This window comes from Aquarana catesbeiana, linkage group LG04 (assembly GCF_042186555.1).
Source record: "Aquarana catesbeiana isolate 2022-GZ linkage group LG04, ASM4218655v1, whole genome shotgun sequence".
In the NCBI taxonomy this organism is placed as follows: Eukaryota; Metazoa; Chordata; class Amphibia; order Anura; family Ranidae; genus Aquarana; species Aquarana catesbeiana.
In genome coordinates, this window is record NC_133327.1 from 278,960,572 (window position 1) to 278,988,112 (window position 27,541).

General features: G+C 42.7%; 1 protein-coding gene across 5 annotated transcripts in view; it reads left to right on the forward strand.

Moving 5' to 3' along the window:
* Positions 1-27,541, forward strand: part of DLGAP2 (DLG associated protein 2) — a 1,381,880-nt gene that overhangs the window by 1,118,305 nt on the left and 236,034 nt on the right. For all 5 annotated transcript variants that reach the window (XM_073626624.1, XM_073626625.1, XM_073626627.1 and 2 more), the window contains one exon: positions 25,160-25,368. In XM_073626624.1, coding sequence (XP_073482725.1) covers positions 25,160-25,368 — 209 coding nt within the window. The remainder of the gene's footprint in view (positions 1-25,159; positions 25,369-27,541) is intronic.

The window sequence follows — 27,541 nt, forward strand, 5'->3', positions numbered from 1 at the left end:
ATTTCACTCTTCACTGCCTATCACAGTTTCGGAGGCCATGGAATGCCCAGGTGGCACAAAACCCCCCCAAATGACCCCATTTTGGAAAGTAGACACCCCAAGCTATTTGCTGAGAGGCATGGTGAGTATTTTGCAGCTCTCATTTGTTTTTGAAAATGAAGAAAGACAAGAAAAAACTTTTTTTTTTTTCTTTTTTCAATTTTCAAAACTTTGTGACAAAAAGTGAGGTCTGCAAAATACTCACTATACCTCTCAGCAAATAACTTTGGGTGTCTACTTTCCAAAATGGGGTCATTTGGGGGGGTTTTGTGCCACCTGGGCTTTCCATGGCCTCCGAAACTGTGATAGGCAGTGAAGAGTGAAATCAAAAATTCACGCCCTTAGAAAGCCTGAAGGCGGTGCTTGGTTTTCGGGGTCCCGTACGCGGCTAGGCTCCCAAAAAGTCTCACACACGTGGTGTCCCCGTACTCAGGAGAAGCAGCAGAATGTATTTTGGGGTGTTATTTCACATATTCCCATGGCATGTTTGAGCAATATATCATTTAGTGACAACTTTGTGCAAAAAAAAAAAAAAAAAAATTTGTCTCTTTCCCGCAACTTGTGTCGCAATATAAAATATTCCATGGACTCGACATGCCTCTCAGCAAATAGCTTGGGGTGTCTACTTTCCAAAATGGGGTCATTTGGGGGGGGTTTGAACTGTCCTGGCATTTTATGCACAACATTTAGAAGCTTATGTCACACATCACCAACTCTTCTAACCACTTGAAGACAAAGCCCTTTCTGACACTCATTGCTTACATGAAAAAGTTATTTTTTTTTTGCAAAAAAATTACTTTGAACCCCCAAACAGTATATATTTTTTTAAAGCAAATGCCCTACAGATTAAAATGGTGGGTGTTTCATTTTTTTTTTCACACAGTATTTGCGCAGCGATTTTTCAAACGCATTTTTTGGGGAAAAAACACACTTTTTTAAATTTTAATGCACTAAAACACACTAAATTGCCCAAATGTTTGATGAAATAAAAAAGATGATCTTAGGCCGAGTACATGGATACCAAACATGACATGCTTTAAAATTGCGCACAAACGTGCAGTGGCAACAAAATAGATACATTTTTAAAAGCCTTTAAAAGCCTTTACAGGTTGCCACTTTAGATTTACAGAGGAGGTCTACTGCAAAAATTACTGCCCTCGATCTGACCTTCGCGGCGATACCTCACATGCATGGTGCAATTGCTGTTTACGTTTGACGACAGACCGCCGCTTGCGTTCGCCTTAGCGCAAGAGCAGGGGGCGACAGGGGTGCTTTTTTTTTTTTTTTTTTTTTTTTTTCTTTCTTTTTTTTTGCTTTTTTATCTTATTTTTAAACTGTTCCTTTCATTTTTTTTTTTTAATCATTTTTATTGTTATCTCGGGGAATGTAAATATCCCCTATGATAGCAATAGGTAGTGACAGGTACTCTTTTTTGAAAAAATTGGGGTCTATTAGACCCTAGATCTCTCCTCTGCCCTCAAAGCATCTGATGACACCAAGATCGGTGTTATAAAATGCTTCCCCAATTTCCCAATGGCGCTATTTACATCCGGCGAAATCTAAGTCATAAAATGCTTGTAGCTTCCGGTTTCTTAGGCCATAGAGATGTTTGGAGCCACTCTGGTCTCTGATCAGCTCTATGGTCAGCTGGCTGAATCACCGGCTGCATTCTCAGGTTCCCTGTTGAGACAGGAGAGCCAGAGAAAAACACGGAAGACGGTGGGGGGGGGCATTCCCTCCCACGGCTTGTAAAAGCAGTCTAGAGGCTAATTAGCCACTAGGATTGCTTTTACATGAAAGCCGACCGCTGGCTGAAAAGAATGATACCAAGATGATACCTAAACCTGCAGGCATCATTCTGGTATAACCATTCAAAGTCGTGAATGGCGTACCTGAAGACAAAAAAATGGTTAACAATAAAGCACAGTAAACGGTAAAGTATAAAAAATTGCATACCTGAAAAGCAAACATGATAAAACATAATAACAATAAAACATTGCAGAATAGAATACAGTAAAAAAGAGCAGAACAAGAGAGAGAGAATAGAGAGAGAGAGAACAATAAAACGACAACTATTTTTTTTTATTTTATATATTTTTTTTTTTTTTACACTTTTTTTGTAACTAACTTTTATAACGGTAACCGGTTCCAGGTTCGGGTCTCTCAAAATGCGATGGCATCTTGGGAGACCCTGTGAAAGTGTGCCTAGTCTGTGGAATGCTGTACCCTACGCTAATACTCAACTAATGAATGGTAGCGTTCAAAACATTCACCAATGCAAAGACCAGGATTGTCAGGACAGGAGGGACAATAATAGAGGGTGTCACGCCTATATTCGCGCTTGCTGCAGACACGACATCTTTTTTGGGGGTTCGTTGGGTAGGGGTACTCGGGAGGACATAAAGAAAATGCCTCTCATGCAGCCGACTGCCTTTGGTTGGGGATGTGAATGGGGGAAGTACGGGCGCTGCAGAAGCGGTGGGTTCCCAATTAGGATTGGCGAATGCAGCAGGAAGGGCACTATGGGCACGACGAGCCTGTGTTTGTCTTCTTGGTGGCAGCGGGACACTACTTGTGCTTGCCACCTCACCAGCTTGAACTGCACTTATGGGACTCGCCACGTCACCAAGTGTTACTGCAGTGCTGGTTTGACTACGACCTAGGCCGCTGGCGCTTGCCAGTTCAATAAAAAGCTACCAGAAAAACCGTTAGCGATCGCAGGGATCAGGCCTGACTCTGCGAATGCTGCAGTTATGCGTTAAGTGTTTTGTAAGTGACAGTGATCGATCGATACTGCACTTGGGTGGGCTGGGCCGGGCGGAGGGGCAAAATGCAGGTGCTAGCAGGTATCTGGGCTGATCCCGCTAACACTGCGTTTTTGGGAACCCTAAACTGCTGGGGACGCTAGTATAGATCTGATCGGATCAGATATTGATCCGTTCAGATACTATACCACTAAGGGAGGTGTACGGTGCGTGCGTGGGTGTTAGCGGTACTGGCGCTAATCTGACGCTGCTTGGGGCTGGTGCTTGCCAGTTCACCAAAATACTACCAAAAAAACTGTTAGCGATCGCAGGGATCAGGCCTGACTCTGCGAACGCTGCAGTTATGCATTTAGTGTTTTGTAAGTGTCAGTGATCGATCGATACTGCACTTGGGTGGGCTGGGCTGGGCCGGGCGGAGGGGCAAAACGCAGGTGCTAGCAGGTATCTGGGCTGATCCCGCTAACACTGCTTTTTGGGAACCCTAAACTGCTGGGGACGCTAGTATAGATCTGATCAGATCAGATATTGATCCGATCAGATACTATACCACTAAGGGAGCTGTACGGTGCGTGCGTGGGTGTTAGCGCTACTGGCGCTAACCTGACGCTGCCTGGGGCTGGTGCTTGCCAGTTCACCAAAATGCTACCAAAAAAACTGTTAGCGATCGCAGGGATCAGGCCTGACTCTGCGAACGCTGCAGTTATGCGTTTAGTGTTTTGTAAGTGACAGTGATCGATCGATACTGCACTTGGGCTGGGCCGGGCGGAGGGGCAAAACGCAGGTGCTAGCAGGTATCTGGGCTGATCCCGCTAACACTGTGTTTTTGGGAACCCTAAACTGCTGGGGACGCTAGTATAGATCCGATCAGATACTATACCACTAAGGGAGGCGTATGCTGCGTGCGTGGGTGTTAGCGGTACTGGCGCTAATCTGACGCTGCCTGGGGCGACGCATATCACCGCCGGGCGATCAGGGGGCTAAACCTTTATTCGGTAATAAACGGCGGGTGCCCTGACACTATAAAAAATAAACAAACTAACCAGTGTCACCCGTAACAGTTATACGGTGATCAGTGGTGAAAGGGTTAACTAGGGGGCCATCAAGGGGTAAAAACATTTATTAGGTAGTATATGGGGGTCCCTGTCGCTATAAAACGCTGACGGCGAACCTAAATATTTAGGTCCCTAACTAGCGTCACCAGCGACACTAATACAGCGATCAGAAAAATGATCGCTTAGCGACACTGGTGACAGGGGGTGATCAAGGGGTTAAAACTTTATTAGGGGGGGTTAGGGGGGTATCCTAGACCTACAGGGGGGTAATACTAACTGTCCCAACACTGTAACTGTCACAAACTGACACCAATGCAGTAATCAGAAAAAAAAAAAAAAAAAAAACTGCTGGTGTCAGTTTGTGACAGGGGGGGGGTGATCGGGGGGGGGGGGGATCGGGGTGTTTAGTGTGCCTGGCATGTTCTACTGTGTGTGTGTAGTGTTGTGCACTCACATACCTGTCTTCTCTCCTCGGGCCGGAACGGAAATTACCGAGCCGAGGAGAGATGACATAATTTCCTTTGCTGCTGTTTAGCATACAGCAGCAAAGGAATGATGTGATTGGCCGGCGGCGATCGCGAGGGGGAGGCCACGAACGGATGGCCTCCCCCTCATCTCCGACGACCGCCTCGGGCACCGGGGGGGGGTCCGATCGGACCCCCCACCTGCGGAAGGCAAATCACGTATATGTATATATATATATATATTAATATATTATAGGCTGTGAAGTGGAGACATGTATAAGAAGTTAGAAAGGTGAAGGAGAGGTAGAAAGATCATGTTACAGGGTAGAGAGAAAGAGAGATCAGAGAGATCAGACTGGGAAAAGAAGAATTGAATGAGGAGAATAAAAGTTCACTTGCTGTCTGTGAGCAACACCATTTGTAGACATTGAACTCCATTCACAAAGCGATATGGAGCACCTTAAAAAATGCCATAAAAAATACTGCTCAACGTTTTTCAAAACGTTTTTTGGCATTCACAAATAACACTACTAAAATACCACATAAGTTATTTTATGAAGTCATGAGGTATTTTAGTGGTGAAAACATGCAGTAAATTAATTTACAGTAGTAAATATTGCATGCCCCCAGTCGGTGACATCACATGGGGGCAGGGCCGCCTGGTGACGTCACTGAGTGGCACCGCCCCTTGGTTATCTAAGAACTCTCAGATGGCGGGGGCCTTCCTGGGGAGCACAGCTTTTATTTTGTTACGGATCAGCGGTGGTGGGGGCATCGTCATTGATGATAAATCTACACTGGGGAATATTTTTTTCTATTTTTTTTTTCTATGGTCTTGTCAAAAACTGCTACTGCACTTTTTCTTGGTGAATGAATTAGGGTACAATGTTCACATGGGGGGCTGGGATCTGGGGGCCCCCTTGTAAAAGGGAGATTCCAGATTCTGATAAGCCCCCTGCCTCCAGACCCCCACAACCAGCGGCCAGGGTTGTGGGGAAGAGGCCATTGCCCCCATCAACGAGGTGCTTTGGGGGGGCAGAGCCCCCCTGCCCCAAAGTTGAGGGCATGTGGCCCCCATGGCCCACATGTACCCCATGTTGAGGGCATGTGGCCTGGTATGGTTCAGGAAGGGGGGTGCTCGCTCTTCCCTTCCCTTTCCTGACCTGCTGGGCTGCATGCTCGAATAGAGGTCTAGAATGGATTTTGGGGAAGACCCCTACACCATTTTTAAAGTACATATTTCCTCATTACCACATGTCTTGACTACTGAATGCGTTTCATGTATTTCCTTCTGTGAATGGCGTTTGACACCTTTTCATGCAGTATTTACCAAGTATTCAGCGTTTTGCGGTAAATAACACAAAATGGTTTAGTGAATTTACATTTACAGGATCACATGCGATATTTAGGCAAAATGTGTCCGGACACCTAATTATCACATGCAAGTTCCTTTTGTGAATGGAGCCCATTGTTCTTTAAGTGCTTTCATCAAAGTGCCTGGTCTAAGTGCAGGACATTTATTTTAAAATTGACACTGATAAAAAAATGACGTTGCAAGTGCCAAATCCCCCTAGCAAGAGCCAATTATGACAGATTTTCTTTAACTCTTAAAACGTATGCAGGAACAGTTCAGTGGTAGAAAAGTGGAAATTAAAATCAATCCTTATTTTGTAAAACAACCCATTCAGCTTAAAATAGAAATGAAAGGCAAAACATTTGTGTACATAAGAATATGAACAAAATGTAAACACTCTAATTTTTTATTTATTTGTGATCACATCTCTGTTCTTAGCTACATAAGGGGCTTAGAGAGCTGGGGGTGGAGAAATAGCAGGACATTGATCTTCCCAGTTAATAGCTGTGGGGGTGCAGGGTGTCAGCACAAGTCTTGGAGTCTTGGATCATTGGAGGACATACAGACTGTCCCAACACATACAGAAAACTGATCACTCTGGTATGGAAGTGCTCTCGTGTCTAGCATTGTCAGTTTGAAAAAGGAAAGCATTTGACACAATGGAAGCAATACAAACAGAACAGGATACTTTTTTAACACAAGTACGTGGTACAGCTCACATCAGGAATATGAAATGTTGGGGTAACATACACTTTAACTGATTTCCGTAAGAAAAAAAAGAAAAAAAAACAGATTTGGGCAGAGGAAATACAGAAGAAAATATAATTAAATTAATGAAGTAAGTCTTGGGTGTATAGGAATTTGTAAAGACTCAGGTCTGGTTTAATGACAAGTACATGGTGCAGGATTGATATGCTTCCAATGAAAGCCACAAAAACAAATAAATAAATAAACAGAAGAAAAGACGGAAAGGAAGTATAAATAAACAAAAGAGATGCAAAGAAAAAATGTTATATGAGCGTCACTAATTTAAAGAGATTTTTCAGGCACAAGTCAAGTTTTGTAATGAAAAACAAGAATGCCTAAGCAATATCATAAGCCATACAGTATATAATACAGCTTACATAGTCCATTGAATATAGATTTGTCTGGAATTTTTTTTTTTAAACCATATCGAACTTTATAGCCTCTGAACTATGACTGGCAGGCTTAGAAGGTCTGGTAAGAGGGATATTGGATAAGCCAGCCCCCTCACAATTGAAGGAGGGGAGGGCAAGAAGCAGCCTTAGTGTCAGTGTTTTGGAAGCTGCTGCAGAACAATGGTGGGGAAAGGTAAAAAACTGCATAGGTAGAGATTAAAGTCAGTTTTAGCACTGTACTTCAATTCTGATTGTCTGATTGATAGCTCTTTGGACAATCAAACCCTTTGCTACTTTTTTGTTCCTATTATTGGGGGCTCTTTTGTCTTTAATTGAATTTTGGTGTTTTGAAGTCAATATGTCAAGGTCAGGGGTCAGTTCAGAGTCCAGTAGAAGGGCTCCCACCGACCACCTGGATAAGTACAGAAGCAGGTCACCCTGGTGGATGACATTGGCTCACCTAAAGTGCATAGTCTAAGCACTAATTGATGTTCACCAGAGCTCCTGAAGGTGGAGATGAGTTTTGCTGCATCTTAGTGCGAGGTTCCAGTTCTCAGAATCGCCCCACCAAGAGGTGAGCAAACCAGGGTCCAGTAGCACATAGAGCAGGTAGGGATCAAGCAGAAGTGTAGTCAGTAAACAAGCCAAAGGTTGGTAACACGTGGTCGCAGGTTGGAATTAAGTAGATGCGGAGTCGAGGAGCAAGGCAAATTTCGGTGACATGTGGTTGCAGATTGGGATTAAGCATAAGCGTAGTCAGGACCAAGCCAAAGGTTGGAAACAAGTGGTAATGGAGGATACTGATGGCAGCAGGAGTGACAAGAGCAAGATATTGGCTGCAGAGAGCATGATAATTTGGAGTGCATGAAGTGCAAAGACATGGCTTAAATCAGGAAGTTCATGGGAGGAGCAAAGAGTTCAAGGATCACCAAAAACAAGAGATATGGCAAGAAGATCCAAACAATCAGACAGGAAGCTGTCCAGCATCTCAGGTGGCTCAGCGAGAAGAAACATCACCAGACACGGCAGAGCCATTGTCCCAGGAGCAGGCTGGGCCGGGGGGCAGGGATGCAATTGCCCCCTGGGCTGCTCTGATTCCCTGTAAAAAGGCCGATGTGCTGCCAGCTGGGAACTGCGTATGTGCAGTTCCGCAGTTGGCTGAGTGTTACTGCTCAGGCGACTCTGCAAGGAGGCTGACAGGGCTGGATAACAGCCCAGAAGCGTGCAGTAATGTTTGTGCTGTGAGCGGACATCTGTGTTGTCATAGTGCTTTTACCTGCTTCTGCGATGACAATCTGTGTCCATTCCATTCAGAGCACAGCCAAATGGAAAAGGGTGGATCTGCTCTGCCTCCTCCAGCCCCCTCTCTCACTGTGCCCATGTGCTGCGTCTGTGAATAGGACGTGTGGGTGGGAACATTTAAACTGAGAGCAGACGGTGTTCTGTATGGGACCCTATGGAAGCTGATGACCAAGCCTTGTGCTGAGTCCTTCATTCCAAGTTAGTGAGCTGTGACCGGCCTCTCCATTCTCTCACCCTTCCTGCTCTCTTCCAAATTCCTCTCCCCCCCTCTCTGCAGATAAGGAGGTTTCTTTCAGCAGCCTGTGCAGTACCTGGTCCTATGTACTATGATATGGGCTCACACTGGTGTGCTGAAGTTTGGCTGCAGTGTTGGTAATCTCACTGTCTTCTTGCATGTTAACCCCCCCAGTCAAATGCAGCCACACTGTGCCCATCAAGTGCAGCCTCACTGTGCCCATCAATTGCAGCCACACTGTGCCCATCAATTGCAACCACACTGTGCCCATCAATTGCAGCCACACTGTGCCCATCAATTGCAGCCTCACTGTGCCCATCAAATGCAGCCCTGCCCGATCGCTGTCTGACTGGCACTTACCCCATCTTGGTGGCAGGTCAGGCAGCGGATGACGGCGGTGAGCTGTGGGATGGGCAGCGGGTCAGGCAGCGGCTCCTGTGTCCTCCATGCTTCCTGCATGCTAGATGTCCAATAGGAGCGCCTGACCTTTCAGCCAATCAGGTGATTGGTATTAGACCTGCACTTCCTGATTGGCGGAGAGGCAGTTCAGTGTTAGAAAAGCAAATATTCATTTGCTTTTCTAATACACCTCGGTGGGCTCCGAGCACAATGCTCTACGCTCCGAGTTCACCCTATTTTAAAGGCTATTAGAGCCTATGGCTCTAATCAGGTGCTTAAAAAAAACACCCCACCGCTGTAATTCAGGCGCACAGCGTCTTAAAATGGGCCGGAGGGCTGAATAGGGGGTGGCCGCGGCGGCCAAAAATAGATTCATGCTGTGCATGAATCTATTCATTTAGCATATATAGGGGGTGGCCTGGAGAGAGGGGGAGGCGCCCGGGAGCCCCCTAATGGATGGGCCGCCCCTGCTTTCTGCAAAATGTGGAGCAGGGTTTCTCTCTCTGTGCAGGGAAATGTGGAGCAGGGTCTCTCTCTCTGTGCAGGGAAATGTGGAAGGGGGTCTCTCTGTGCAGGGAAATGTGGAGCGGGGTCTCTCTCTCTGTGCAGGGAAATGTGGAGCGTTGTCTTTCTCGCTGTGCAGGGAAATGTGGAGCGGGGTATCTCGCTGTGTGGCATAGCATTACTCACAGAGTAACCCGGCCGGCCAAGACGCATTTGTTCCACTGCTGGCCTCTATCGTCTGCCGTGGTTGCTAGGATCGCCTAGCATCTAGCAACCAGTGATGTCACAGTCCCTAGGAGGAAAGTGAGGCTGAGGCCCCAGCATTCAGAGTGTTTTATCCACCCCCCTCTTCCCTCCATCTTCTCCTGTGCGGCGGCATGCGCCTCGGATCCTGCGCGAGGGAAGGGAACTGTCACTGCCTGACTGTGCCAGAAGCACCTCTCCAGAGTCAACCTGCCTGAGGTGAGGTCGGGAGCAGTGAATGAATTAGAACATATGTGTAATGTGGAGCATGTGTGTCATGGGAGCGTGAGCTGGCAGCAGAGGAGGAGATCACATTCTTAAATCTCAGCCAGGGTTCATGCTGGGACTTGTAGTCCTTTACTTTTGGGGATGCGACATCCCAAAAGTGAAGGACTACAGGTCCCAGCATAACCTCCTCAGAGCTCAGGATGTGTCACACATCCCTGCCCGCTGTCACATTTTATACCAGTCTCCTGGGAGTCTGTCCGGACTCAGGTTTTTTGGGGGGAAGGAAGTGTATTACAGTTTCGACTTCCTCCACCGTAGGAGGTATTATTTTTAATTCAACGTTTATTTTTGGGATATATGTTTTTTTATTGTAAATTTATAGGGCTTTTTTTTGGATAAGACTTTTACCTAATTTGTTGCTCTGTAATAAGGATGGTCCCCAAAGAGCGATATTTGTACTTACAGGAGGGTTCCACTATATTTTCTGATCATTTTTTGGGGACCCTGATCATTTAAGTTCGGGGTGCTTAAAATGCAGCATTTGCTTATCATTGATCATCTGTTTTTGATCTATGTTTTTTTTTTCACAGCATGCGTCATTTAAAAAAAAAAAAAAAAAAAAAAAAAAAAACCTAAGTGCAAGACCAATGTGCACTAAACCTTCTCACATTGTATCACTCACATTCACCACACTCCTTGTCCCTAAAGAAAAATCTAAATTAGGCATACACTAGTTGGGCCTTTTATTCCTTAAAGCGGTTGTATACCCGCAAAATAAAAAAATAGAAAAAACCTGTAAGGTAAAGGCATAATGAGCTAGTATGCACTCTGGGCTTCAGCAAAATGACAGCCTCCGGCAAGAATCAAAAGGAGCAATGCTGGAGACAATTTACAACACACATTCATATTGGTAGCATAATTAACCACCTGCTATCCGCGCTATGGCCGAATGACGGCCACAGCGCGGACCTGCATTCCCGGGAGGTAACCTATCAATGCCAACAAGTGCCACCTATCAGTGCCCACAAGTGCCACCTATCAATGCCCACCTGTAGTGCCAATCAGTGCCACCTGGCAGTGCTGCCCATCACTGCCACCCATCAGTGCCCATCACTGCCGCCTATCAGTGCCCATCACTGCCGCCTCATCAGCGTACATCAATGAAGGTGAAAAATGACCCGTTTTAAATTTTTCATAATAAAATATAAAAAAATTAAAATTTTTTTTTAAAAAAATTCAGTTTTTTACATTTTTTTAACAAAGAGTAAAAACCGCAGAGGTGATCAAATACCACCAAAAGAAAGCTCTATTTGTGGTGAAAAAATGATTAAAATTTAATTTGGGTACAGTGTTGTATGACCGTGCAATTGTCATTCAAAGTGTGTCAGTGCTGAAAGCTGAAAATTGGTCTGGATAGGAGAGGGGTTTAAGTGCCCTGTAAGCAAGTGGTTAATAATGTGGAATGTATGCTCTTTGCTAAAGGACATTATATTTGTTATGTTATGTTATGGGTAAAGTCCCATTTTAGTGAGAATTTGATAGAAATTGGCCAGCGGTAGGATAGTTTTGCATCAGTAAAAACAGACAACCTCGGTGAACTACTAACCAATTTCTATCTGCTGGTCAAAGTGGACATTGAAGAAAAAGTATGTTTCAGTGCTAGAAGGGCCTTGAAAAAAAAACATTCAAAATAAAATGAATCAGATTAGAGTGCTCTGCTGCTGTATGTAAGCCAAGCTAATTGTAAAAAAAAAAAAAAACATTTCTACATTCAAATATGTGCTACCAGTGTATGCTGTGAAATTGAGTCTTTAAAAATTATACTGTTTCATGACACCAAGCATTCCCTAAACATGTCATTTAAAAGACTTGTGTATTTTCAGTGTTATCCTCAAAGCTACTTGAAAAGACCTTCTCTCTGTATGGTACATTTTTACAAAAATGGCTTCCCATGCATTTTTTGGGCATTAGTTGGCCTATTGGCCCTAAAAATGGCCAGCATTTAAAGTTGTGTTCCAGTCATTTCTTTGTTTATTAAACGTCAGCAGTTACTAAAACTGTAGCTGCTGACTTTTAATAAACACACACTCACCTGTCCAGCGGTGCACTCGCTGCAGCCGTGTTCTCCCAGTGTCCTGTCAGAGCTGGGCTCAGCCCTTCCTTCTCTGAGCTGGCCGCTCAGCTGTCGGCTAATTGCCAGCTCCTATCTCTCCACAGTGACTCACCTGTTGATGGTACCCTGCTCGTCAGTCCTGCCTACTTAAGCCGTCCAGTCCAGATGACCTCTGCCTTTGCCTTGGTCACATTTCTAGAGACCTTCTGCTGTGTTCCTGTTAAAGACTTGCTTGGCTGACATTCCTTCTGGCTCCAGATCCTGCTTGCTGTTCTACTACACTGTTCTCTGGCTCCCTGACGTTTTGGCTTATCTGACTGTCCGTTCCGGTTCCTGAACTCTGGCTATGTTTTGACTATGTTTACTCTGTTTACCTTTTTTTATTATTATTAAACAAATGTGATTTAACTGTACTTCTGTCTCAGTCTGATTCATGGTTTCTGACAAGTCCTCCCTCGGCGGCGCTGGCATCTCTACTATGGGCACCCGGCTGTGACTGCTTGCAGCTTCACAGCCAGGTGTTCACTGCGCATGCGCGAGTGCTGCTGCACTCTGTGACTGGTCCTGGAGTCTTCATGTGTCCCAGAAGACTTCAGGAACCAGAATTTTTGCTTCTGATCGCCTAAGGAGACCAGAACGGAAGTGGCAGCAAGTACCTTTCAAAATTGGGTACCTGCTCCCCCCTCCTCCCAAAAAATGTAATTTCACAAACAGGAGCTGGGGAGGAGGCCTTAAAGCGAAAGTTCCACTTTTGGGTGGAACTCTGCTTTAATAACAGAATTCATCCTCCCAATGGGATTCACTGCAAAGTTCAGGTTCACCAAGTGTCAAGCAGAATTTACTGAACCTTTGGCGATTTAAACCCTGACAGATTTACTTATCCTTACCAAGGAATATAGACAGAAAAACCCATATCCTGGGTTGAGTGCTCCACAGTCCACTGAATATCCTGGGCTGCATGTTTCAGAATTCAGTGTACAGGCGGTCCCCGGGTTACAAACAAGATCAGGTCTGTAGTTTTGTTCTTAAGTTGAATCTGTTTGTAAGTCAGAACAGGTACATTTTTTAAGTGTAGCTCCAGCCAAAAGCTTTTTTGATAGCATAGGGAAGGTTAACACCCCTGTAATGTTTATTTTGCTGTCTGTGCCCCTGTTTAGAAGATTTCACCTCACTTTCTGTCCCAATGATGATTGGATTTTGAAAATTTTGGGTTGTTGTGGAAACAAGCCTTGGTGATAAAGCATCAGTGGAGGTACCTTTTCCTCATAATAACTCTTGCATGAGTGAATTTCCCTTCCTAGGGGTAGATTTCCTCTCACTTCCTGTTGTCTCCCCCCATTTGTAAGTAGGAGTTGTTTGTAAGTCAGATGTTTGTAACTAGGGGACCACCTGTATATAGATTTAAAAGACCCCATCCTGGGCTGAGTGAGTGCTTACACAGTACAATAAATAAAGATGTAAAAGGCAATATCCTGGACTAAGTGCTATCACAATCTACCGAACATAGATAAGACAGAAAATGCAGAGTGTTTACACAGTTCAGTGAATGTAGAGGGAAAAGATCATAACCTGGGCTGAGTGCATCCATGGTCCACTGAATTTGGATAGATAAGTGTTAGAAATTCTGCATATAGCCCTACAGAACAGACAGTGCACAGTCCACATGTATTTATCTGCTGCTTGACTGCAAACAAGAAACAGGAACTTTATTCAGGGAAAAGACACAGCACGTACCATAGATGTAGCTACAGACTTATAAACACTGCCATCTACTGGCTGATGTAGTTGTTGCGCAAAATACATAAACAATGTATCTCAACACCCCCCACTCAACAACTACTCCTTATATTAGTCCCATTTGAATCTTAGTTCTATAAATCTGTTTCTTGTAAGCTGTTAAGTCAAATGCCCTGATCCACTTTTGTTTCTCATGGGTTGGAAGTCTTTGCATCTCATTCCATGAATCTGGCTCTGGTTTAAATGCTACACAAGCAACATAGGACAGATGTTTGGCTGGAATGCCTTTATTGCTTCTGGTGGATTTCCTGATTGAAGCCTCTTGTGGCCTGGTCCCTTCTTTTACACCATTTGGATTGTCTATGTTAATTTCTATTTCTGTGTCACTTCATGGCTTATCTTCATGTGACACTGATGTGGAATTTCGTCTCAGTTTGAAGTGTTTGTGTTAGTTCATGAAATTTTGAACACACTGAAGTTTCTTCGACAATTACACTTCTACTGATGGTTACCTTGTTTGTGTCTTGTGTAGAATTCTGTATCCCTTTTGAGATTCAACATACCCCACAAGTACACCTTCCTTTGTGCAAGCGTCCGATTTTATACATTTTTCTTTTGGGATGTGCACATAGGCTTTGGTTCCAAAAATGTTTAGATGGTTCAAATTCTGGGCCCTTTCATTTCACAGTTCGTACAGAGTTTTCTTGGCAGCTGATTTTGGAGATGGCATGCAGTCATAATTGTCTACCCCAGTATGGCATATCTGCGTCAAACAGCATGGTTCTTCCACTCTGACATAGATTATGGTTGATTCTTTCTGCAACCTCGTTTTGTTCAGGTTTGTATGGTACAGTAGTTTGAAATATTATGCCATGCTTTCTGAAAATCACCTGTGTGTTATCACCTGTATTTTAAGCTTCATTGTCTGTGCGCAATACACTTGGCATTTTGCCAAATTTGTTGCTTAATTCAGCCAAATACTGTTCAAATGGTACTTCACTTTTGTTGTGTAACAGATATAGTTTCATATACCTGGAGTAATCATCTATAAAAGTGAGATATCTCTTCTTTTCTGGAGCCAATTGATACCGCAAAGATCTGAATGAATTAAGTCCAAAGGTTTCTTAGTTCTGCTGTTACTCTGCTTTGGAAAGTCTTTTCTTGTAATTTTTCCTTTTATACAGCTTGTGCACTTCAATGATTGATCACATGGACTGATTTTTATTCCACTTGCATAGGTATTCTCAGTTAATTTATTTATTGTGTCAGGACGTCTGCACCCAAGTCATCTGTACCATGTGTGAATGCAGTTTGAATGTTTTTCTCCTTGGCAGTATTAACCGCCTCATTGCATTTCAGCTGATACAGTTCATTTGTAATTTTAACCTTTGCAAGTAAGATAACCCCTTTTGTGATGGCACAACTGCCATCTTGGAAGGTCACCACATGCCTTGTTTTGTTAGCTTCTTCACTGACAAAAGATTCATTTCAAGAGCAGGAACATAGAGGACATTTTTCACAGGTATCTTTCTGGTGACACTCTGGGAAATAGGACAGTAAAAAACTGTCTCTGATTCCATCTCATCCCATTATTTGTCATGTGACTCATAGCTCCTGAATCAACACACCATGCCTGCAGAGATGAGATGCAACTTTTGTATTAAAAAACATATTCATTATCTGAAGCAAAATCAGCTTCCTTTTGACAAAATTACTTTACCTTTGGCCTTTTTGTAGTTTAGTTTTTGCATTCTAGCTTTCCGTATTTTGCAATTTTCTTTACACACAAAACATTCACGTGTTTCTTGTCGCATGTTACTGGTTTTATTCCTATTTTTAATCTTTAAAGCAGACTCTGGGGCAGAAGCACTGTCACCATTAATGCTTTCTGTTTTACACGTATATTCATCCACAAGCTTCCTTAACATTTTCCAATGTCAGTTCATCATCTGGATGTGCATCAAGTGCTGTGACAAGCATTTCATTACTTCGTGGCAAGCCACCAAGTAATGGTGCTGCCACATGAAAACCTTTTATTTCTTCTCCTGTACCTCTCAGGTGTTCCAAGGTGTGCTTTATGTAATCCTGCATACCCTGGGCGTTCATCAGTTTGGTTTGGTATAGCTTTCTAATCAAATATGGTTTATTGCTGAGATTAGCTTTCATGCACCTTTGTAATCCTTCCCACATTTCTTTAGCAGTTTCACACTTACATATACAGTATTTATGGTTTGATCATCTTCTATGCTAAGAGAGATTGTGCTCTGAGCTTTTTGATCTTTCTCTATCCACTCATCTGAAGGGTGTTCTGGTCTGACTTCAGTCATACATTTCAACGTACCTTCTTTTATTAGCACCATTTTCATCTTGAATTTCCAAGACTGGTAGTTTGGTTTGTCAGATTTGCAAATGAAAATGAAAGCTTTGTTGCAGCTGTGTTACTGCCCTTTTTTTATTCTTTTGCAGTCTTCTTTCTGCTGCTATTTCTTGCACTTATATATTGTAGCATGCTAATACTGGGCTATAACTGGGTTCTCTGCTTTTCTCTGGGTGGGTGTCTGGGCTATGCCTGGGCCCATAACCTGTTAGAAATTCTGTATATAGCCCTACAGAACAGACAAAGTCCACATGTATTTATCTGCTGCTTGGCTGCAAACAGGAAACAGGAATTGTATTCAGGAAAAAGACATACCATAGATGCAGCTACAAACTTATAAACATTACCATCTACTGGCTGATGTAGTTGTTGCACAAAATACATGACCAATGAATTCCAACAATACTATATTCTCTTTTTCTGGGCTGAGTGCTTCCACAGTCCATTAAACAGGGCCTTGAAAAAGTATTCATAACCTTTGAAATTTTCCCATTTTGTCATATTACATCCAAAAACGTAAATGTATTTTATTGGGATTTTATTTGATAGACCAACACAAGTGGCACATAATTGTGAAGTGGAAGGAAAACGATAAATGGTTTTATTTTTTACAAATAAATATCTGAAAAGTGTGATGTGCATTTGTATTCAGCCCCCTTTACTCTGATACCAAACTAAAACCTAGTGGAACCAATTGCCTTCAGAAGTCACCTAATTAGTAAATAGGGTCCACCTGTGTGTAATTTAATCTTAGTATACAGTAAATACAGCTGTTCTGTGAAGCCCTCCGAGGGTTGTTAGAGAACCTTAGTGAACAAAGAGCATCATGAAGACCAAAGAACACACCAGACAAGTCAGGAAGGAAGTTATGGAGAAGTTTAATTCAGGGTTTGGTTTTACATAAATATCCCATGCTTTGACAATCTCATGGAGCACTGTTCAATCCATCCTTCGAAAATGGACAGAGTATGGCACAACTGCAACCTACCAAGACATGGCCCTCCACCTAAACTGACAGGCCGGGCAAGGAGAGCATTAACCAGAGAAGCAGCAAAGAGGCCCATGGTAATTCTGGAGGAGCTGCAGAAATCCACAGTTCAGGTGGGAGAATCTGTCCACAGGACAACTATTTGTTGTGCACTCCACAAATCTGGCCTTTATGGAAGAGTGGCAAGAAGAAAGCCATTTGCAGTTTGCGAGAAGCGATGTAGGTGAAACAGCAAACATGTGGAAGAAGGTACCCTGGTCAGATGTGACCAAATTTGAACTTTTTGGCCTAAAAGCAAAACGCTATGTGTGCCAGAAAACTAACACTGCACATCACCCTGAACACACCATCCCCACCTTGAAACATGGTGGTGGCAGCATCATGTTGTGGGGATGCTTTTCTTCAGCAGGGACAGGGAAGCTGGTCAGAGTTGATGGGAAGATTGATGGAACCAAATACAGAGCAATCTTAGAATGAAACCTGTTAGAGTCTGCAAAAGACTTGAGACTGGTGCGGAGGTTCACCTTCCAGCAGGACAATGACCCTAAACATACAGCCAGAGCTACAATGCAATGGTTTAGATCAAAGCATATTCATGTGTTAGAAGTCCAAGTCAAAGTCCAGACCAAAATCCAATTGAGTATCCAATCTGACAGAGCTATTTTGTAATGAAGAATGGGCTCTCTAGATGTGCAAAGCTGGTAGAGACATGCCCATAAAGACTTGCAGCTGTAATTGTAGTGAATGGTAGTTCTACAAAGTATTGACTAAGGTAGGCTGAATACAAATGCACGCCACACTTTTCAGATATTTATTTGTAAAACATTTTGAAAACCATTTATCATTTTCTTCCACGTCACAATTTATGTGCCAATTTGTGCTGGTCTATCACATAAAATCCCAATAAAAATACATTTGAATTTTTGGTTGTAGCATGACAAAATGTGGAAAATGTTAAGGGGTATGAATACTTTTTCAAGGCACTGTGGAGGGAAAAAAAACATATTCTGAATGGAGGGCCTGTACTGTTTAGTTAATATGAATATGGAAGTTAACCCAGGGGCAGAGTACTGTTAGTTAAGAAAGCATTAGAAGCGTTAAACACAGTAACAAGAAAAGTGATGCTGCAGTTCTGTTCTCTACCCTAAAAAAAGTTCTAGGTGACAACAATACTGCCAACCTTATATGTACGCAACATCAATATGAACATTGAACAAACAAATGCCATGGGGCATAGCAATCCTTAGTCCAAAATGTAAACAACAGGATAAAGCAAATTGTGAAAAAGATTTTATATCTGCAAAAATGGCTCTACACTGATTAGGTTTGCTCCATTCAAGGGAACAAATATATGAAGCAAATTGAGATTAAAGTCAACTGAAAACTGAGACAGGTTTATATGCTCTTAAGTTTGCTCTTTTATGTCGCCCTAGAAAAAGTAAGTAGAGATGGACATAGGCAACAAAAATGTGGTAGTACAATAGATATAGAGGAAGGGAAGAGAGAGGGTGAAATGTAAACCCTAACTAAATGACATTTAAATTTTATAAACTTCCACGCTTAGGTATAAACATGGCTGCTGCCTCCTCTGAAAAACTCCACGAAGTGAAGTAATGGTAATGTGTAGAGGTATAGAGAGGTAAATAGCGCTGCCAAACGGCTAACAGTAAAATGACCGTGCACGGTCAAATCATAATCCTGATAATGTGCTAAAGTGCATAATCCTTCATAAATGTGCAAGTACTAATATATGTGAATCAATATCCTAATATTAATGCTAAAGTGTGCTAAACCTCATCTGAGTGAAAAGTGGTGCAAATAATAATATGTACCACAATGAGATAATGATGTACTAAAGGTGCAAAACATATATAAGATAAAAAAAATTAAAATATGACATAAATATGACATCAAAATCAAATAATATCGTCCTTTAAGTTACATTCCAAAGTAACTAATGCAAATAAAATTTCCAAAGTGACTTGTGCAGGATTCTAAAGTGATTTGTGCATAGAATAAATCACATCTTCTGTGCAAAGAATGAATAACACTCGTGCTCCCCTTTCGGTTCCACACTCACCAGGTAGCTACACCCCTACAGGGGTAAAGGGCATGTAATCAGATCTATCTTTGATCCCGATATCCAATGGAATAGCCTCCTCTGCGGCGTATTAGATGTGGATATCCACATGTGAATGGATAGGAAAAATGGACACTCATAGTGTAAATCCGAAAAGGGAATTTATTATATCAAATTTAAAATAGGCACTTAGGATTTGCCAGGAGCAAATAAAATAACACAGTCCGTAGGTCCCAGAGTTTAAAAATGTCCTCAAATCTTTCGTAAAGTGCTCCAATTAAGTGTAGAAATTGTAGAAATTCACTTCAAACTTCACCTTATTTCAGTTGCCCTCTTTAGGTAGTAGATGTGCAGAAAATAAGGTAAGATCACATCTACTACCTAAAGAGAGAAACTAAAATAAAATGGAGTTTTAAGTGAAAAATACCATTACTGGGGATTATGGCTGGATGCACCCACACTGTGTCCAGCTGTGATCCTCGCAGGTAATTGCTGGCTGTATGAACAGCCGTGAACAGCTTTTGGCCACTGGTCATTGCACTTAATGGGTATGGTGGTTGCAGCTAGCTGCTCCCAGCTGTCAAATCCTGCAGCAGGAATCAGTAGATTCCTGCTGCTGGGAGTTGCATCATGGCTAAACACCTGTGTGAATTTAGCCAAAGCCTCCATCAGAAGCCTGTGTTACAGGGTGGAAAAATAATAGACATGTGCAGAATTGAAAAATTTGTGTAGTTTTGGATAGATTAGTAATGTTACTAATTTTGTTTTGTTGATTAATTTTCAGAACGATTCAAATTCATATAGGTCGAAAAATGATCAACCGTTTTGAATTTGCTGCTTGTTAAAGAGCGGGTCTGAAGCCACATGATGGGAGTCTTAAATAACTAAGGGGCAGAGTCACCTGATGGTGTCATCTGGTGACCCCACCCCCTTGTGACATCAACGACCCAGCATGCCTCGGTTGATGACATCACAAGAAGGTGTTTTTTTTTTTGTGTGTGTGGCAGCCGGCATGATTGACAATGGATCTACTTCGGGGGAAATTGATATTTGATTTTTTAATAAAGAACTTGTCAAAAACTTGTGTTGTGTTTTTTTATTCACTTTTTACACTTTTTTGGTGAATGGGTAGGGGTACTATGTACGCCATACTCATTCACATGGGGGTGCCAGGATCTGGAAGACCACTTGTAATATGGGTCTTCCACATTCCAATAAGCCCACAGACCCCCACAACAACCGCCCAGGCTTCTGAGAAAGAGGGCCTTGTCCCCATCAACATGGGGACAAGGTGCTTTGGTGTGGGGGGCAGAGCCCCCTCTGCCCCAAAGCACCCCCCCAGGTTGAGGGCATGTAGCATGGTATGGTTCAGGAGGGGGGGGTCGCTCTCTCGCCCCCCCCCTTTCCTGGTCTGCTGGGCTGCATGCTCAGATGAGGGTCTGGTATGGATTTGGGGGGGGTGGGATAACCTAACACTTTTTTTTTTTCTATTGCTTTGTCTACATTTCAGCTCTCAGCAGAGAAGCCAGCTGACAGTTGATGAGTCATCCTTGTTAAGGACACGGCAAGCGGCTTCCCAGCCCGCTCCTTAACAACCAGCTATTTTTCACACAGAATTTAAATTGGTTGATCATTTTTCTACCAATCCGAATTTGAATCATTCCAAAAATGTGGAATTCATTAGAAAACGAATATACGAAATGAAATTTAATGAATGTCAACAAAATTAATTACTATTTCATTTGGAGATTCAGATTCATCCAAATCTCCCAATAACCAAAAATTAGTCCGAATTTATATCCAGACCAAAACGAATTGCACATGTCTAAAATACAACAGTAGAACTGAGAGACAGGAAAAAAGGGCTGTTCTCCTATAACAGCAAAATTCTAACCCCTAAAACTCTGCACCAGCGTACTTAGTTCAACAAGTGTCCTTGTTCAAGCATGTTCTTTTTTGCTTGATCTGTCTGCTATCACTCTAGACCAGTGGTCATCAACCCTGTCCTCAGGGCCCACTAACAGGCCAGGTTTGCAAGATAACTGAAATATATCACAGGTGATATAATTTGCTGCTCAGTGATTGCCGTATTCTAGTCTGTATCTCCCCAAGGTAATACATAAAACCTGGCCTGTTAGTGGGCCCTGAGGACAGGGTTGATGACCACTGCTCTAGACAATTCTGAGGATCACAACCAGACATTGCAAGAGCTTTTGCTTTAGTGAGAACCTTCTGTTACTTGTTGATGATACAGTGGATCTACCTGAGGACCAGTTCACACCACATGCAGTCCAGTGCGTTTTTTTTTCTGCATCAAAAACACATGGACATTAGGTTACATGGATTCCAGTGGTAAAGTTCACACCACTGTGGATCCAGTGCAGCCATGAAAAGTAGAGCATTTTTTTCTGCATGGAACTGCACTGGAATGTGGCAAAATGCATCAAATTCAGACTGGAACACATTACAGCAAAAGAACAGGAGAGGAAGAAAAATACACTGGAATGCATTGAAACACATCAAAAACGTGCATGCATTTGGATCACAAAAGTGTGGTGTGAACTGGCCCTGGATCCATAGCACAACACAAACCTGCAAAGCTTTGCAATTTACAATACCAAGTTTCTCCCTCTTTTTTTGTTTGTTTAGCAAAAAATGAAAAACCCAGTGGTGATTAAATACCACCAAAAGAAAGCTCTATTTGTGGGAAGAAAATGATAAAAAATTCACATGGTTACAGTGTTGCATTACCACGCAATTGTCATTTAAAATGAATGCTGAAAATGGGCAGGAAAGGGGTGAAAGTGCCTGTATTGAAGTGGTTAATCTATGCCATAACACACATTAACACATGTGCATTATTGCACCACAACAGATACAAAACATGTACATAATAATGTTTTAAAAACACAGTGCACCACATCGCACAGTATATGCATTGGGGTGCACTGCTATGCATTGTGCTTGGGGCTCTGTTGTACAATGCCTTTGCTTCCCATTCACCCAAAAATGAAATCACACTATGCATAGAGCAGATGTAGTGCCATGTGTTGTGGTAATGCAGGTTAACACTTGCCATTTTGCACACTTTCCCACATAGCACAAGTGTGAATGGGCCCTAAAACCCTCAACTGCTGTATAAACAATATATTGCTTGTCTAACTTACAGCTCTCATTATTTATACCATATGTTTCCTTATTATTACAAGGAAATCTTATTGAAAGCTTATTTTTTGGGGGGGTAAGAATTCTGTTTACACTGAAAATAAAGCTGTCAGCCATTTTCAGCTTGCCTAAGGGCAAATGCGTAGGATGGCATTCTGTTTAATAGAGGTAACATCAGGCATCCTGTGGTACCGTCTATAGATTACCTTTCGTTTGGAATATTTTAAATGCTGACAGGTTCGCATAAGGCCCGGATATTGCAAGCTGCAGACATTTGACTTTGTTGTTATTGTTCTGCTATGATATGATGATTGGGATAAAATGTACTGTTCTAACTGTCCTTATTTCAAAGAAGTGGAAATTCGGCAGCATACCAAGTTGCTTAGCAACTGACATTTGCTTGTGCATACTGCACTCTTTTGATGGGTTCTTATTATGACACTCTTGCTTAAAAGATAGAAACGTACCATCAGTGTGTTAAGTTTAAAATGAATTGGGCAGCCAGACTAAAGCTTTCTATTTTAGAGGTCACAGCAATACGCATTAAATTCCATAATACCTATAATACTTCATGCAGTGCTTGTTACTACTGTATAATGAGCATTGTAGTCATGTATGCATTAATTTAACAACCTTAAAGTGATACTAAAGTCTTGTTGTTTTTTTTTGTTTTTTTTTTTTAAATAACAAACATGTTATACTTAACTCCTCTGTGCAGTGGTTTTGCACAGAGCAGCCCAGATCCTCCTCTTCTCGGGTCCCTCTTTGGTGCTCCCTCCTGTCGATCAGCTTGCTAAGGGGGCACCCGAACTGCAGCTCCGTGTGTCCATTCAGACATGGATCCATGGTTCGGCCCTGTCCCCTCTTTCCTCTTTCTTCTGATTGGCTAACTGACTTTGTTTGACAGTAGTGGGAGCCAATGGTGGTGCTGCCTTTACACGCACATGAACTTTAATGGCATCCCAGTCTTAGTGTCAGGACCTGGGCTTGAATCTGGGACCAATTCTGTATCGACTCTTCCCACTGAGCTATCTGGGATGCTGAACAACTCCCTTCCTGATCTATTGGACAAATCTTACCTGATCCATTGGACAACCCTGCCTTGTGTCTTGATTATTGTTGAACCTTGAACTCCTTGCTCCTCCCATGAACTTCCTATATAAGCCTTGTCTCAGCACTTCCTCTTTGCAAGGTTATTGTGCTTTCTCAGCCAGTGCCTTGCTCTTGTCTTCCCTGCTGCCGTCTGTATTTTGCTACCACTCGTGATCGACGCTTGGCTTGTTCCTCGACTACTCTATTGCCTTATCCCAACCTGCAACTACTCATTACCAACCTTTTGGCTTGTTTACTGACCATGCTGTTGTTTGATCCTTATCTGCTCATACACTATTGGATCCCGGCTTGCTCACACAAGAAGGTGTGGGTAGAGTGCCCCTTTTATGAAAAAGGTTGGGCAGGTTAGGACTCCTGCTGCTGAGAGTTGGCACAGGGGCACCAAGATGAAGTGCTGGTGGAAACCTACCCAGAAAAAGAAATGGGCCTACACAGCTAATGGCTGGCTCAGGGTAACGGGTTTATGTTTTCCTTCCTCTGGTTCAAAACAAGGGGCAAGGATTTGTGGCAGTGTGACCCCCATGCTAACTGGAAGATTGCTGATTTACCCAGATTTTGGAGAGACAGGCATGCTGATTACACAGCTGTGTGCTGGGCTGTTTAGTTGTGAGCTGACTATGGCTCAGGGCCCCACCCAACAGACATGAAGTCTGTGCATGGGAGTCAGGTGGACTCCCATTCTTCGGCAGGAGTCAGAGGCTGCATGAGTCAACCAGAGCATGCATGTCTGCAGGAGGCATATATAATCTGTGACAGAGCAGCTGATCGTGAGTAAGCTATAAGAGAGATAGACTCTAGGAACCCGTTTGGTCTGAGGAGCAGACCTAAGCCCAAAGCTTGAGACCTGAAGCAGTCGTGTGGTAAAAAATAAGCCAGGAGGCTGAAAAATATCCTGATTGTGCAGGATACAGTAATGGTGGAACCCCCTGCGTGGGCTATTGATGTCTTTGAACTTTTCCATTTTTTAAATAAAAAGGGGCTACCATGCCCTTAAAAAAAAAAATTAAACTTACAGAACACCATCCCCACAGTGAAACATGGTGGTGGCAGCATCATGCTGTGGGGATGTTTTTCAGCAGTCAGGACTGGAAAGCTGGTCAGAGTTGAGGGAAAGATGGATGGGGCTAAATACAGGGATATTCTTGAGCAAAACCTGTACCACTCTGTGTGTGATTTGAGGCTAGGACGGAGGTTCCCTTCCAGCAGGACAATGACCCCAAACACACTGCTAAAGCAACACTTGAGTGGTTTAAGGGGAAACATGTAAATGTGTTGGAATGACTTAGTCAAAGCCCAGACCTCAATCCAATAGAAAATCTGTAGTCAGACTTAAAGATAGCTGTTCACAAGAGCAAACCATCCAACTTGAAGTAGCTGGAGCAGTTTTACAAGGAGGAATGGGCAAAAATCCCATATGGTAAGATGTGGCAAGCTCATAGAGACTTATCCAAAGTGACTTGGAGCTGTGATAGCCGCAAAAGGTGGCTTTACAAAGTATTGACTTTAGGGGGGTGAATAGTTATGCACATTGACTGTTTCTGTTATTTTGTCTTTTTTGTTTGCTTCACAATAAAAAAAAACCTTCAAAGTTGTGGGCATGTTCTGTTGTGAGGTTGTGCGGCAAAAAAACACTAAAAAATGCTGAGGGGGTGAATACTTTTGCAAGGCACTGTACATGTGAGGTTCAATAGGGTGGAACGTAACTTTCCATATTTTTATTATAACATACCAGAAGGAATGAACAGGCATAAATATAGTATAGTCATATAGTCATATTTTTGTTTTTATCAGCTACTGTTCCTGAATGCCTAGAATATCAAATAACATGGGTACTTTTATAACTATTTATGACATATTGACAGGTGCCTCAAGATGACTGGGGAGGGTATCCCTCTGGTAGTAAAGATGAGGAGATCCCCTGTCGAAGGATGCGAAGTGGGAGTTATATAAAAGCCATGGAGGAGGACAGTGGAGATTCCGATACAAGTCCTAAAACATCCCCTAAAATATCAGCAAGGCCTGAACCACTACTGAAATCTATTGTGCAAAGATCTCACGGAGAAGTGCAAAAGTAAGTCACTTTGAGTTAAAATTACTGTGTTTTATTGTGGGTGGTATTGCTATATCAGTTTTTATATATTTTGTGAACCTTTAGCTACAGCTATATCTGTAAAACATGAATGACTTGGTATAGTAAAAAGTATTCCAAACCTCATCCGAAAATTCAGTGTTAAGCATTAGCACCTTGCTTATGAGCTAAGCAATCCCTTGGTTGGAGTAACCGGGTCACCAGCTCTGACCATGAGCAAGTCAGCTGTAACCTATGTTATAGAAATGAGGAGGAGGGGTGTTGCCTTACCACACTCCCTCTCCTAGGACAGGAGCTGTTTTACCAGTAGGATCTCCAGGTGAAATTTAAAGGGAAAGGATCCTAAAAAAAAGAACTGGTAAAATCGCAATAAGCGTATATTGATTGGTTTGCGCAAAAGTTATAACGTCTACAAAATAGGGGATAGATTTAATTTTTTATTTTATTTTTTACTAGTAATGGAGGCGATCTGCAATTTTTATCAGGACTGTGACATTGCTGCGGACAGATCGGACACTTTTGACACTATTTTGGGACCATTGACATCATACAGCGATCAGAGCTAAAAATAGCCATTGATTACCGTATAAATGTCACTGGCAGGGAAAGGGTTAACACTAGGGAGCAATCAAGGGGTTAACTGTGTTCCCTAGGTGTGTTCTAACCGTAGGGGGGATGGGACTGACTAGGGGAGGAGAGAGATCGGTGTTCATACTTAGTATGAGCACACGATCTCTCTCCTCTCCTCTGAGAGAACCGGGATTTGTGTGTTTACAAGCGATCGCGGGTGCCCGGCGGTCATCGTGCCATGCGCATCGGCTCCCGGGACACGCAGCCGTGCCAACGTGCTGCCGCTGGTCGGCTAGCGGTTAAGCAGTAAGCTCTAGTTGATTAATATTACAATTTCTACATTTAATGCAGGAGCAAGCATGTACAAATGTAAAAGTTGTATCAAAATTTGCTTGGTCATCCCTTCATGGTCAACCAAAGGCGGGAATAACTTCCAATTCTGGTGGAAATGGTGGAGTCTTGGATTAAAAATACTCCACAGGCAGAATTTAAAACTTCTCCTGACAGACTACTGACCACTTGGACTCCTGTAGGAGTGTAGTCTATGTTTGCTAGAATTTGGTTCAGAATGTCGGCTCCTAAAAGATTGGACTCAACCAAATCAGTAGAGGTCCCGGTTATGCCAACACCAGAGATAACATTTTCAGATAATACTCCTGGAGGTATGTCCCCTCTATTAAAAACAGATCAGCTTGCACCAGTATCAATTAAACAGGTTAATTCTGTTTCTCCTCCAGGATAGTGGAGTTCTTGTAAAAATACTTTTACTCTGGCCTCAGGACCATTGTTTCCCCTATTTAACATGATTGACACTGGCATACCATTTTCCTAGGCCTGATCCACTGCTTTTGGCAGAGAACTGGGATCAGCATGAGGTGCCTCCAAGCTCCTTTCCAGTCTATGGTCAGGAAGATGACAGCATTTGACTAGATCCTCACTATCCACACACAGTCCAACCCGTGAAGGAGGACACAATTGCATTAACACACACGTTACCCAACAAAAGTCAGAAAGTGGATCTGTTTCCTTGAGAACCGACAGATAGGGAACATAGGAAAGGCAGAAAATATAGCAAGCACAAGGACAGTTTACTTACCCGGCATTTAGAGGTCTGCATTCCCAATGATCCCAATCAAAGCGCGGTTCCTTATGGAGACTCTGTCAACTCCTGATGTCTGACTCTCCTATGGGTAAGCACAACAAAAATAGCTTAAAATAGTTGATTCCTGAAATGATGCTATACCTTCACTTTAACACCTCCTATATATACTATTTAATACTGTTCATTATCAAGAGAACCACAAAAAAATAATTTCAAAGTTGAAGAAAACAGTAATTCAGGTAGATTTTCTGATCCAAGAGAATAAAAGTAATTGGAAACTGTTAAGTCTAATTAGGGAAACTAGACTGATATTAAGTAGAGCTCTGTAATACAAAGGTTACTAATGTGTAGAGAATAGCTTTTTTATTAAATCATCCTCACTAGAAAATGGAAGGGAAGGCATTAAAATCACGTGACTCAAATTTAATTGAAAGCAAATGCTGTTTATCACCAGTAAATAATTCAGACTTACAATGCATTAAA